This window comes from Aspergillus caelatus, assembly GCF_009193585.1.
Source record: "Aspergillus caelatus strain CBS 763.97 unplaced genomic scaffold BDV27scaffold_32, whole genome shotgun sequence".
NCBI lineage: Eukaryota > Fungi > Ascomycota > Eurotiomycetes > Eurotiales > Aspergillaceae > Aspergillus > Aspergillus caelatus.
In genome coordinates, this window is record NW_022475295.1 from 135,997 (window position 1) to 149,950 (window position 13,954).

Genomic DNA, 13,954 nt, shown 5'->3' on the forward strand with positions numbered 1-13,954 from the left:
ATATTTTATACCCAAAGTCTGACCACTCGTTGGAAATTTTTAGTTTTATACTATATACTAGCAGCGACACTAATTGCTTGAAATCAATACAAAAGAAGGCCCGTTTTCAGTTCAGGTTGCAAGTCCAAGTCACACAGTGTAAGCATTTAGCGCTCGCGCTATACATTTGAGTCATCGCAACCCTTTCGGCCCGAACTTACGAGACCTCTTGACTTTCCCCTATATTTTCTCCTGTGGAAATATCGACAAATCTAGTCTGTGCAGTACTAAGCTAGTCATGTCGATCAGTTGGTGTCGCACTCTGTCTCGGGGCCCATTCTTTGGATCTCTCCGCCAATCTCACAGAACCTATCCAGTTAGCGCTGGATTTCTACGCTCATCGTCGTTCAACTTCGTCAATCCACACCACAATGTTGTAGGCAACACGGACTGTGTGACACAAAAGCTTTTAGAATCAGATATCGCAAGATTAAGCGACGAGGAAGTGTTGTCATTGTTTACTACCGGATTCTTTGGCGGATATGTCTTTGCTTGCGAAAGGCTGATCCTCAAAGCTGGGGGATGGGAATTATTCCCAGCCCAGTTTTCAAGTAAGCGCGCGCTCCTCTACAACTCTCTTGTATCATAATTCGGATCTCAATATGACTTTGGTCACTCAAATATGTATTAGATTTTAAAGATGACCCGGCAGCAATGTCCATCTGGAACCACACTGAGATCCCAAGCACCAAGCTCTTACCACTTGGCAGCCGCTTATTTGGCTCCTTCAAGTTGATAGACAAGCATATCTCAAAGACTTCAGAGCTGGAGCCTAGCTACGTTGACTACGGATATGGCTCGGATCGGTCTGGATTCGCAGGATGTCACCGAGTCCAGGTCACTCGGTCGCCCCAGACCGAGATCAGGTTGCAGCAGTTCATATGTAATCCGACCAAGAACAGCCCGTCGGCGGCGGGGTATCTTGAGAAGTTTCACTTTGTTTATGCCAAGTTGTTGTTTGCAGACGGGATCCGGTCTGTCCTGACCGGTGAGTAGCATTATCCTGTACTTTATCTTGTGTACCCCTGTTGTTCTCATCTTTAGAGGTATTGTTTGGGGCGTTTGTATGATATTGACGATGACCTTTCGAGCTCAGATACTTTTTGTGGTAGACCTTACATCTTTGAGGTCTTTGATCTTAGGTGTTTTCTGGCTGAATAAACACTCTACTCCGTTATGATGAACGTTTCAGAATGACAACACTAAATGACCATGACTTGACGAATTAAATTGTAAACACGTGCACGCAGGGATGTTTTCATTTCAACAAAAGTAGCAATATGATATTTCTCATGGTAGATGAAAAGCGTGGGCGCATATATCGCCCTAAAACGGACAAGCGAATAGTGCAAGGTTTACTTCGATCACTTCATCACATCCTTGTTCACAACCTTAACCACTCTTCCTCCTATTCCCCATACGACACAGCCACCATATCACAATTAACTAGAAACAATTAACCCCTATTTGTTTCTCTCAGGCGATTAACTTCAGGAAATACCACCAGTCATAGAGAGTGTTGAATACAAGGGCCAATCAGCTTTTGGCGGCTCACACCGTATCCCCCTGTTCCGACTTCTTCACACTACCTACAGCATAACACTAGCTGCTCGTGGTTCTTGAGCGACAGGATCATCGCAAATCACGTCCCAGGGTTTAATCCTCGAAGCGCCGCGTTTGATGTCACACTGGCCTTTGCGCTCAAGATTCAACCTATCAGCGAACCCGAGAGGTTGAAGGTTAAGCGCCGGCCATGGCAATTCGGCAGTCATACATAACCATGTCCATCTTTCACACTAGTGGGAACCTCTCATAGTTCAGATCCTTGACGCTGAGCTTAACTAGCTTTCGGCGTGATGCTAAAGCCAGGGTTCTACTCCACGAGGGGAGGGGTATATGTCACACTGGATCCCACGGAAGATGGAATTCTATACCTTCACGGTTCAATGTTTGGACCCTCTTTCATTCTCAAGACTCTTTTGGCATTCCATTGGAATCGAAGTGTCGAGATCACCGGTGTTGTAATCGATCTTGTGCATCCTGGGGAACATTGAAGCGTCGCCATTGCGCATTGCATACTATTGACGATTGTTTATATATATGTTTCCCCACTTTTTTAACAGTCAAATCTACCCCCTTCTGACGATCATCTTTGGATCTACACAATGAGTCAATTTCAACTGTTTCCATCGCCTTCAAACACCAAGGCTCCCAAGAACCCCTTTCGCCTAGAGAATTCAAGAGCTACGCGCACACCACCTATAGGTTCCATTCCTCTGAATGATCTCAATGGGAAAGATACCAGGACAGAGGCGCTGCTTTTCCAGATCGTCGATGACGCCAAGGGCATTAAGGCCGCGAAGAAAGTGAAAACCCCTCGGTCAGCGCCTGTATCCATACCAGAGACTGTACAGGAACTGAGGACGCCTGAATCACGTTTCAGTCAGAGCCCCAAGAATAACACAGCAAATCAATGGGGTTCGCCGGCATATAAAGTCAGCCAGGCATCTCCGACGGGGAGCAGCAACAACCATATAGCTACCCAATTGGCCCAGAGAGCTTCCGAGGCCTCCAGCTCACCTGTTATTCCTATGAGGTCCATATTCCCTCAGTATAATCCCAATGTGCCTCTCAGCCAGCAACAATACTACCCTCAACTCTCAGCCAATACGCGAACACATAGGCCCAAGGAACTCTCCTTTACACCACCGCCAGAGATTGACCGTGCCCTTGGGCCTAAGACTGTCCCCGCAAGTGTAATGAATTTTCCAGCAGGTGTTCTTGACCAAGTTGAGATACAATACTCGTCGATTACCGAACTTAAGAGCCTCTGGGAAGCAGCCAATGGCCAGCGTCCGCAAGACCTAGCAGGAAACTTCAACTTGCGTGTGGCACGGTAAGTAAATACATATCTTCTTTTCCCGAAAACTAGTGCTAATTAATGACTCAATCAGGACGGAAGCTGAAACATACACGTTTGGCGACCCCCAAGCGCCATTCTATAAGATGCAGACTTATTCAACCAAAGAACTATCCGTCACCAGGACCAATCCGTCCAAACCGAATAGTAGTATTCCTATCATGATGCTAAAACTTGAAGATCGCCGCCGCGAACCCCCAAATGACGGACTTGTGTCCATCCTCTTCTCCCGTCTGGCTGCAATGCTGGCCCTTGACGAAGCGGAAGTGTTAGCTAGAAAGCACCATCTGGGTCCCACAGAAGCTGCAGAAGCAGAAGGCAAAGCTCTAAAGCGAGCTGCAGCACAAGAGTCTTGCAGACTTTCATGGAATAATGCCAAGCAGCTGTATGAGCTGCATCATCCATCGCTGACCAAGCTCCCACCTCCAGCCCTTGTCGGTGCGGCAGGTGTCCCACTATCTCCAGTGAGGTCAAAGTATTCTGGACTTCTCCACATCTCTGTTTCGACACCGTCGAAAGAATTAGGTTCTAGACAACCTCCAACTATTCTCGCGACTACTCCTATGTCGGCCAACGCGGTTGAAGGCGCCAATATGGCCGCCACGCCTCGGACGTCGACCCTCCCTTTGACCGAGTGTGATGAGCCCCTAGCATCTCTAGATTTGGGTACGCTAACCCTCTCCATTTCCGCGGCTGCCATTATCGCCACGGTCCCTTCATTGTATGCAATAGACTCCCTTGTCACTGCAATGCTGGCCGTTGCAGTCTCGGACGAGTCTACAAACACCGTCCTAACAGACATGGAGCTCTACGACCCGACCAAGGAAGCATTATCCAAGCAAACATCTGCAGATAGCAACATAAAAAGCCTAGACGAGCACGAAGATGCCCAAGAAGGCATCCAACTTATGTCGAAAATCAAACGCGCAAGATCGCAATCCGCCGACTCCACCCAGAGAAAATGGTTTCATTTCTGGCGCCCACAAAGACCCGCAAAGCCTAAGACCAAGAAAATCATGGTCGAAGAATTCGACCTCGAAAAGTATGGACGCTATGGCTACGGCTCCTCGCGGGAGGGACAGAAGCTCCCGGGCTTGACGCGGGGATGCTTACGAATCCTCTTCTGGGGGCTGGATATTCTTGTGCGCGTACTTACCATGATGGTAAAGATAATCGCCTGGTTGCTGGTCAATATCACTCGATGTGCCACCAGCCCGAAAGCTTAATGATTAACGATCTAGACTATCCGTAAATGTCTGATGGCATTTAAATGGGACGGGACGACGAGAATGCTTACGATTGATTGCCTGGCGTATTGCTTATATTGTTTACACTTATATACTTCTTTCTTTTTTTTTCTTTTTCTTTTTTTGTAATGCTTTACAACATACCTTCACTTCATCCAAATGAATCATGATTATCCTCCGGCCATTCGGAAAAAGCTCCCTAGTCTGAAGATAAAGCAGGATAGTACATACTTCGGCGAGATTGCGTCACATTCCATCGCTGTCCGGTCCAATCGTACGAAGAGATCAACTCTCGTTCTTAGAATTCTCTTACAGCTTCCATGTTAAATATCGGGATTTCTGAATCGTTAAACTTCCGGAAGAATGCGAACAAACTGCTAGATATAGCACCCCCCTCACATTAACTATATCAATATCACGAACAACAACAGGTCAACACCGGAAAAAACCAACTCAAGAAGAATCTTATGGCTAGCTAATCTATACATAGTATTAAATAAAACATGAGTCAAACATTCTAACAAGCACTAACACATCTCAAAAACACCCTAGCACAGCAAACAAATCCACCATACCAAAAACATCTCCCCTAGAGAGAAAAAATAAAAAAAAAAAAAAAGAGCCCTCCAGCAAAACCCCCCAAAAAAAACCTAACCTTCCCTTACTATAATCCAATCCAATTCCCCGAATAAAAATAAACTCTCAACATTCCAACAAACATCATCGGCATGTCCACCACCATCACCACCCACGCGTTTCATACTGTAACAACAGTCACACAGTAACCGGGAGAACCATTAAACCATTTCCTAAATTTCACTACTAGGAAAAAAAAAAAAAAGTATCCTGTACTAACGGAGTACTACTACTTCCATCTCAAAACGCGGGATCTGTAAGGTCACACATACCGAACCGCACATCATCGGATCCTTTTGCCCTTGACAAGGGATACCTACCGATCCATTGAGAGGTGAAGTTTGGTTCGTTACTCAGGAGAGGGGAGCGTGTTGCTAGGTGCTACGATATGGAGGTATAGTTGGTTTTTTTTGAATGGAGTATCTATGTATCTATGTCTGTGTGTGTGTCTGTGGGTAGTTGGGAGGAGATAGGGTATATATTAGGTGATTTCTACTGCAGAATTTCTGGTCTTGGTTTCTTCTTCTTCTTCTTTTTTTTTCTTTTCTTTGGTGTCTGTATTGATATAGATCATATGCCCTGGATTAAGGGAGTATATCTATACTTTGTTTCTTGTTTCTTTATAATATCTTTTTAGGGTATCTTTTTAAGATTGTCGAATTCTGATATCTGTTGCAACGAAAGATGCGAGCTCCACACCTATTCATGGCCGCTCTTGCGGTCGAACTTGTGACGGCTGTTCCTCAGGGTCAGGGTCGGGGTCCTAGTAGTCCGCAGTATAAGGTTGGTTGATACTATTACTATCCCAATCATGCACTTACATACATATATACTTAATCTACCCCATACCATCCCGTCCTATCTAAAGAGCAAAGAAATTGACAAAAATGTGTCTAAAAGAACATAATGGCCCTCCCAACCCAAAGAATTGTCAATGGACCCATGCGAGCCAGCCACCCCATGATGCGCGTGGATGACGCCAACAGCGACGATAACCAGCGCACACCAACTCCGACTCCCACAGACGCACCCAAAGTGATTACCGAGTTTGTCACGGAAACAAGCACCACCTGCAACTGCAAGACGGACTCTGCGTCGGCGTCGGCGTCTGCCCCGGCAGGACATGTCCCACTTAGCAGCCAGGTTTACAATGGTGGGGGTGGTAGTTCGTCAGCGTTTGGGGTGAATGAGCATGTTGTGTCTAGTACTTGGGTGGTGTGGACGCCTGTGGTTATGTCCAGTGAGGTTGTCAAGGCTACGCCTTTGGCTGGATCTGATCGGGGAGTGTTTGATGATGCTTCTAGTGCCAATGCCGGAGTTACGCCTGTCGCTGCGTCTAGTGAGGGTGTCAATGCACACGCAACGCCTGTGGCTTGGTCTAGTAAAGCTGCCTTTGGTCCTGCGTCTAGTGAGATTGTGAGGGCTTCTCCTTCGGCTGAGTCCAGTGTCCGAGTGTTTGGGCCGGCGTCTAGTGCCAATGCTGGAGTTACGCCTGTCGCTGCGTCTAGTGAGGGTGTCTTTGGTCCTGCTTCTAGCGAGAATGTCAACGCACACGCAACGCCTGTCGCTGCGTCTAGTAAGGCTGGCTTTGGTCCTGCGTCTAGCGAGGCTGCGAAGGCTACTCCTTCTACTGTTACTAGTGTCCGCGTGTTCGGGCCAGCGTCTAGTGCTAACGTGGAGGGTACACCTGCGGTTGAGTCCAGTCAAGGGGTCTTTGGACCTGCTTCCAGCGAGGCTGCGAAGGCTACGCCTGCAGTCGTGTCTAGCGTTCGCGTGTTCGGCCCAGCATCTAGTGCCAATGTGGAGGCTACGCCTGTCGCTGCCTCTAGTGAGGGAGTCTTCGGACCTGCTTCTAGTGAGGCTGTGAGAGCTACTCCTTCGGCTGTGTCTAGCGTGCGGGTTTTTGGCCCAGCATCCAGTGCTAACGTGGAGGCTACACCTGTCGCTGCGTCCAGTGAAACAGCTTTCGGCCCTGCATCTAGTGAGGCCACAAGGGCTACCCCTTCCGGATCTAGTGTTCGGGTGTTCGGTCCTGCTTCTAGTGCCAATGCGTACGCTACGCCTGTAACCTCGTCTACAGTGAGAGCGTTCGGTCCCGCATCCAGTGCGAACGCGAAGGCTACTCCTACCACTTTGTCTAGTGGAAGGGCGTTCGGTCCTGCATCCAGTAAGACTTCGTCCCGGGTGTTGTTTGGTACCCAAGCGGCTGTGCCGAGTGGAGTTGATCCTCTGAGGAGCGGTGCGCCCAGCGGTACACCCAGTGGGCAGCCGGAGCAATTCCAGACGTTCCAGGGAGCAGCGCCGGAGAAGATGGTGCCCGTTCTTGCTATGATGGGGGTTTCTGGCTTGCTCGGGGCTTGGTTGGTCCTCTAGAATTTGAATTGTGATGGGTATGGATTGGGGGTTCCATGAAGAAATGATTGTTATTATGATATTGATTTCATGTAGGTTAAATTAGTGTTTTATATAGGTCTTGGTTGGATATCTATTAGGGTTAGATAACGTTCGCAGTCGTTCCTCATGCCGTTAATTTCGTCTCGTCTTTGAACATCCTTTGGTTCGAGTGTCCAGGATTGAGAACAGAATAGTAGAGTAGGCCTGACGTATTCTCAAAGTGAGCTGGATTATACGTGAACCGCCTGTTGAACCTTGGGGTAAAGGTTGACCAGACGATACCAGAGATCCGGGTGGCTTTGGATCATCACCTGCGGATCCCAGGCCATGGCTGCGAAGATAGTCTCGATTCCACTGCCCACTGGCGTCATGAAAATTTGGCAGACCTGTAGGCCGATCACGAAAGAGAAGGCCATGATCACGGGGGTGAATTCCCCGCCGCTGTTGTAGGCGGGGTGGGTATACTGAAGGTACAGATACGACAGTAAGGCACAGACATACGACACAAAGACCGAACCCATGGTTAAGACCGGCCCCATGAGACAGTCGTTCACAAGCGCGTCAACGCCCCGGTCCTTCATCATGGTCCATGTATCTTTCGCAGACTCGATGTATGGCTTGCCATACAGGGCAATGTGGCAGAAGGCGTAACGGTTGAAAAAGGTGACTAGCCAATCTAGCATGGAAATGAAGCACCCAAGAATCCAGAATGCGATGCTGCCCAGTAAGTTCCCTTCTGCCGCCTCTTGGCGCTGTGCGACGGAGCACGCCTGCCGGAGCATGTTGATGAGGGCAATGATCAAGCTGCCGAAACTGATGCTGCCGAACGAGTAGGTTGTGGCGCGCTTGAAAGCGCCACGAGTGGCCCCCTTCGGCATGCCGTTTGGCGAGTTGCTCCAGAAGTACCAGGTTCCGTAGACTCCAGCGATAGTCGTGTGGACGGTGTTCTTCAGCCATTCGCTGAACCAATACATGGCGAATGTCACGTAGACGACCAGGCCTATTACTCTGCCTGTACTACAGCCCCCACCGTCACGACATGCCGGATTAACCCCCCCACTATTGGGTTCATAGGCGACATAGATCGAGACCAGGGTTACGGAGAACCAAGCTCCAAAAGCCACGGCGACGATACCTCCGATCGCACTGACGAGGAACATGTGTCCGTGCTTTCTAGAAATATCGATGGATGTTTCCAACATGAATGCCGTAAATGGAATGCGCGGGATCCAACTGATGAAACAAACGATGGCAAAGACACCAAAGATGAGGAACACAATACCTCCACCATATTGCTTCTTCGCCAGATAGTAAATCGCGGTGGCTAGAGCGAACACAATGTTCAAGATCCCTGTAACCCAGATGAAGAGTTTAGGGAAATAGCGAGCTCCGAGGAAGTAGGCCCATGAGAAGGCGAGTGCCACGCATAGTACAAATATAAATAGCACTAGAGTATTGGTGTCAAGCGAGAAGGTGTTGGATGAATCATAGATGCCGCCGCCATTGAAACCTTTGTATTTCGCATATCGGTGAATCGCTACTCCAGATACTGCAACATACCCCAGGAACACCGCGATGAGCTACACCATCGGTCAGTTTAACTTGAATGATAGGTCGCGACAACAATTTACGCAAATCCAAGAAAATAAAGATGAAGACGTACCAAAAGACCAGCCCAGATATCGTTAAACTTGGGTTTCTCAATCTTGAAAGCATCATCGAAACCATAGACGGCCTGGTTATAAGTCGGCGGGGGTTCGTGAGGCTGCTTGGGCTCCGGACCTCTTTGATAGTTGGGGTCGGCGTATTGATAGTTGCCATTATTGGCATTATTATCGTAGAATGGTTGCTGCTGCTGAGGTGGAGGTGGAGGTGGAGGTGGACCTCCACCAAAGCTCTCGTTTTGGTTATAGTAACTCGCTGCTTGACCGCTCATGGCTGCATTGAAAAAAGATGACCAGCTGCCGGGAACGGACACAAGTCGTGGGAGACACAAAGAAAGAGGGGGGGAAAGATGTAAAAGAAAGAGGAAACAGGCACACAAGGCACGGCAAGGGGGCAGCGAAAAGAAGATTTCCTGCAACAATCTCGCATCCCTTCCGCATGCGGTCACCCAAATTCATGGCTCCATCTCCAAGAAATCGATGATCCAACCAAATCCTTTCAAGGGTTTCCTTCGCGTCATGATGATACTTTCGCCAACTGATCCGAGCCAATGACGAGGTTGCATTGAGGCAGTTCCAAGAAAGCCCAAGAGATTTAATCTTGGACCCTTCCTCAGCCCTACTCTTTAGCGTCTGATAGTCTGCCATAGCGTACCACCACTCCAACTATATTTCCCAAAATCTCTTCCACAAATTTATTTCTGTTTTGTTTGATTTGATTTGATTTTTTTCTTGTTCTCTTTTATCATTTTTGGTGAATTCTTTTCAATTGATCGATAATTGCTCTAACCTATGTACATGAATTGTAAATAATAGTGGTATCAGAATTCTTATTGAAAGCAGTGCCACAGAAGATGTTGGAAGAAAAAAAAAAAAAAAAAAAAGGGAAAAAAAAGGCGCTCATGCAACATATGTACAATACATACATAGAAAGATCATCACGAACATTGTCTGCCCATTTCATGATCCAGAGATCCATTCCAATTTACCAGCGCAAGCTTTTCCAATGCACAGGCAATGTCAGACCCAAGAATCAGATAGTTGACCACAGATAAAACTCCGCAATCCCAAATCCAACAACGAACGCCCAGCAGCTGGCTGTGAAAATGCGTCAATCAATGAGTGAAATTACAGTTGTAAACATTACAGAATATGAAATGAGTCGGTGAAATTCGCAAGCACTTTTAAGAGTCCGTAGACAACGGTGCGCGAGGGTGGTAGGACAAAAGAACACAATTAATGAGGGCGTAGAGTACCAAATAGTATTGGAACAAGGCATGTTTTTCTCGGGTATCAATAAAAACGATTTCGTTACAAGCAACAGCAATTTTGCAAGCCACCGTCGCAGACATTCACCGGAACGCATCTTTCATATGACGCCATCCATCGGCAATGCTGCGCTCAACCCCAGGAACGGGTGTCCGCGATCGCGTAGTCGGCCATTCATCCGTGGCGGCTTGAAGGTATCCCTTGCTCAAAGCTTTCGAACGTCGCAGCTTCTCTTGCCGAACCGCTGTCCGTCGAGATGCTCTTAGCTCCTCAATGCGGCCCTGTCCAACACGATGGCGCCGCACAAAACACTCATCCAGTAGAGTATTGGCATCCAACAACCTCTTGGGAACCGTTTGGACAACTTGGAAAACCTCCATGGGGTCGGATACGGCGAGGATGTCCCTCTCACAAGCCTTGAAAATAGCTAGCGAAGCTCGGAAGAATGTCTTCGATCCTTCGTAGAAAAAGACATCCCAGATGCGTAAAGTCGTCTCCAAGGGCACAGTCCCAATGTACAATGACATGAGCCAATTCGTCAAGCCTAGTGTAATATCCGGTAACCGAGAGTCGACTGTCAACGGAGGCGTCTTGGATTTGCCGGGAGCGGAACCCGTGATTTTGTTGTAGATCAGCGGGGTTGAATCTTTCAAGAGAACCATAAGGATCCATAGATCGATATTAGCACCTTCGAGGCTTATCTCGTGGGTACCGGGGAGGTAAACGGAAGTAATGATATGCAGCATCCAAAAGGCCTTCTCTTCCGGAAGGAATAGAAGGAGCAGGCCTGTAATAAAGTTGAGTGATTGCGTGTAACCGACTTGGGGATTGTGCAACGCAAATGCATAGAGCACCCGCCGGAGCGATTGGATCATTTGCGTCTCGACAGTGACCGAGCCATGCTTCAGGTTGCTGCTACCAGAGCTAGCACCTGAGTTCCCGATCCCGTCAGTAGATTCAGGCTTGAAATGGATATTATCGGGGAACGTCCGGTGCAAGTCTCGCTCGATATGCTCCTTGTCATCGTTGCTTGGGCTTTCCATAGCCTGGTTCACAAGCTGATCATATAGACCAGGATTACGATTCAAGTGCTCATAACCACCAGCATAAAAGAACCAAGCTGCCCCTCTGTACTCGGGAGGAATGCCTTTGCGGACAAGACGCTTGATCTTGTTTGATTTGGGCGGGAAAATCCTCGGTTCGGTGGTGGGCAACCCATGCTCCTTCAGCAATTCTGACCATTTATTCCTCCGACTCCTAGCAAAAGCTGCATACGGGCGATTCCAGGCCTCGTACTGTTGTAATGTGACGTGGTGACTGGTCTTCCGAAATCCATACTGGTCCCTGCTCTCGGTAGGCTTCAAAAACGGAGGCGGCACGGTGCCGGGAATGAATATCTTCGTCTCTAGTGGACTGGTATCAGATGGCCGATCCGGCGTGTTCTGGTCCAGGGGCTCGCTAAATTGCCTTTCGTTCAATTGCGCGTGGCCCAAGAACTGCTCATCCAGCGTATTCTGGTCGGGCGGGTTTAAAACTGGGAGCGGTGGTACCGGTGGCAAATCCTCGGTCGGATCTAGTTCGGGCGAATGTTCATCGGAAGTATGCCCATCGTCTAGAGTCAGCTCTGTTGGCGGACAGGGACTGAGCGGTCTTGCTTTGCTCTCTCCACGCCAGTCAGGAGATCCCGGCTCTTCTGTGACGTCACTAAACCCGTCGAGATACATAGAGATCGCATCTTCCACGCTCATTCCCCCGTCCTTCTCATACGATCCGTCTGGTGTATCAGGAGAAAGATCGGTGATAGAGCTGCTCTTCGTCAGGACACTACTTCGCTCCGTTCCACTAGCCTGTCCGACACTAGAGCGCGACGTCATGGCGGAGTTCACACTGGAGCGAAGAGCATCTTCCCCATTGGCCTCTGTCGATCCATTATGATAAAAGCGCGGTAAGCCCAGTCCCTGTTGTGGCGTGTCGTTGGACTGACGATCCAGGGAATGGAGGGTCTTGGGAGGTCTGTGAAGCTTCGATGTAGATTTGGAGGTTCTTAATCTTGGTTGAGGGGGAGGGGTCTTGCGACGATATGTCGGACGCTCCAAGTCACTTTCTCTCGAGGGAGCTCTGGGAAAGCGTTCAAACGTTGGATTGGCAGTGGCGGGCATGCGATATGTCGGCCTGTGCGAGATATAATCACCCCCCATTCCGGGTTGGGGAGAGGGTGAGCGTAAGAAAGGATCATCCGGAATGACAGGGGGTCTTCTCGGAGAGCGTGGGAGCGGAGGCGCACGTGGGGCGGTGGCGGTACGAGAAGATGGAGGAGAAGGGGGGTTGATTCTTAGAGGATTGAGACGAGGAGGATTGGGCACTTTGCGACGATTGGAGATATTATGTTCGCCTGGCGACGGCGGATACCGAAAGTCTCCATTTTCTGTGACCATGGCCACGATTGATAACCCAGTTCCCGCTGGACATTTGTCGATAACGAGGTCAAATGGAACGTAATTGGAAGCGAATTCACCGCTTGATGGACCGATTCAGATATGTAAAAGTGGTTGAGAACAAGAGGCGAACAATTGAAAGGGGAAATGAAAGGCTGAGCGAGCTGTAAAAATGGAGCTCGGGTGGTCGTAGTTCAAAATGAATGATGGGATCTCAAAAGCAGTCAAGCTACCCGACAATCAATCCTATAAATGCGGAAAAAAGGAACGAGTGGAGGGAAGGAAAATAAAATCGGAGAAGTTGCCCCAACTAACCACACCGGTGTTTCAATTCATCAAAAGTCTCTCTATCCTACCAGAGGTTTACTTGGAGACTCCATCCCTCATGAGAGACGGTTTAGAACAGATAAGAAACTGCAGGCAAAGAGAGCGAAAGGAAACGAGCGATTGAAAAACCTGAGAGGGCGCGAAAGCGGAGTGCCCAAGTGGGAATGGGAAAAAAGGGGAATTTTGGTACAAAATGAAGCTAACAGCTTGTTTGAGGCTTAGCGCGGTATGGATGGTGTTTCGCCAAAACAGACCCTGGTGGTATTTTTCTAATGGGTTTATTTCCCAATATAAAGCCCTTTAATATTTTCGTCGGCTATGATTCGCTGTGTGGTTTCAAAGTGACGATCGCATGATATCAACGGCCTTGTTTTTATTGTTCATTTCCTTGTATATCCTCTTGAAGCGCGGGATTTCAACAGGGAAGTTGGATATCAACGGGTGGAAAAATGCGATAATGGAATTGTATAGTTTTTTTTCTCCGTTGTCAACAATGGGTTACATAGTACACCGTTGAAATACCTGTTGCAGCACCTGACCACCTTGACGCCCAAGTCTCTCACTGCAAGGTCAGAGTCCTTCATATCACCAGTCATCATAGACACTCTCACAGTCAGTTCATATATGATAGATCATTACTCTGCATAATAATGACAGGTTATATGCACGGGGATAATTGACAGCCAGTCATGCATCCTGTTTGTCCCACAGCCCACCAGGAAGTTGGAACTGCCCCCAACCGTCCAGAGTTTGGGTCAATACTTTAGGTCATATCGAGTTAGTCGATGGTGTTGATGTATTTTTTACATTTGTTTGTATCTATATCCATACATAGCCATACATCGTATGTGGGGTGTTCGTTCCGTTCCGCCTGGAGACTGCATGCATCGCTAAGAGAAGTCTCCTACTACTACGGAGTACCACCTACTCCGTAGTGAGGTAGTATGCACATTTTTGGTCCTAGACAAAACATGCCTGCATAAGAAGGGTTTCAACTGCAATTCCTTTCGAATTGAGGATACA

The 13,954-nt window shown here is 48.3% G+C and overlaps 3 protein-coding genes across 3 annotated transcripts; 2 read left to right on the forward strand and 1 right to left on the reverse strand.

The window, feature by feature from the left end:
* Nucleotides 1–228: 228 nt before the first annotated feature.
* Nucleotides 229–1,191, forward strand: BDV27DRAFT_123533 (uncharacterized protein). The gene is made up of 2 exons (XM_032065896.1): nucleotides 229–590; nucleotides 671–1,191. The coding sequence occupies exons 1-2, from the start codon at nucleotides 278–280 to the stop codon at nucleotides 1,033–1,035; spliced, it is 678 nt and encodes a 225-aa protein (XP_031930794.1). The 5' UTR covers nucleotides 229–277; the 3' UTR covers nucleotides 1,036–1,191.
* A 1,013-nt stretch (nucleotides 1,192–2,204) lies between these two features.
* BDV27DRAFT_169304 (uncharacterized protein) lies at nucleotides 2,205–4,262 on the forward strand (the record flags this gene model as incomplete). Its single annotated transcript, XM_032074998.1, has 3 exons — nucleotides 2,205–2,935; nucleotides 2,994–4,122; nucleotides 4,248–4,262. 3 exons carry the CDS (start codon nucleotides 2,205–2,207, stop codon nucleotides 4,260–4,262), a joined length of 1,875 nt encoding a protein of 624 aa, XP_031930795.1.
* A 3,204-nt stretch (nucleotides 4,263–7,466) lies between these two features.
* Nucleotides 7,467–12,604, reverse strand: BDV27DRAFT_142607 (plasma-membrane choline transporter-domain-containing protein; the record flags this gene model as incomplete). The annotated part of the gene is made up of 3 exons (XM_032069971.1): nucleotides 7,467–8,816; nucleotides 8,900–9,197; nucleotides 10,257–12,604. The coding sequence occupies 3 exons, from the start codon at nucleotides 12,602–12,604 to the stop codon at nucleotides 7,467–7,469; spliced, it is 3,996 nt and encodes a 1,331-aa protein (XP_031930796.1).
* Between the last annotated feature and the right edge of the window lie 1,350 nt (nucleotides 12,605–13,954).

Bases quoted from the DNA above. Each gene is read 5' to 3' on its own strand.
- BDV27DRAFT_123533 (XM_032065896.1), top strand. From the start codon at position 278: ATGTCGATCAGTTGGTGTCGCACTCTGTCTCGGGGCCCATTCTTTGGA. The intron at 591-670 runs GTAAGCGCGCGC...AATATGTATTAG, and splicing joins ATTCCCAGCCCAGTTTTCAA to ATTTTAAAGATGACCCGGCA.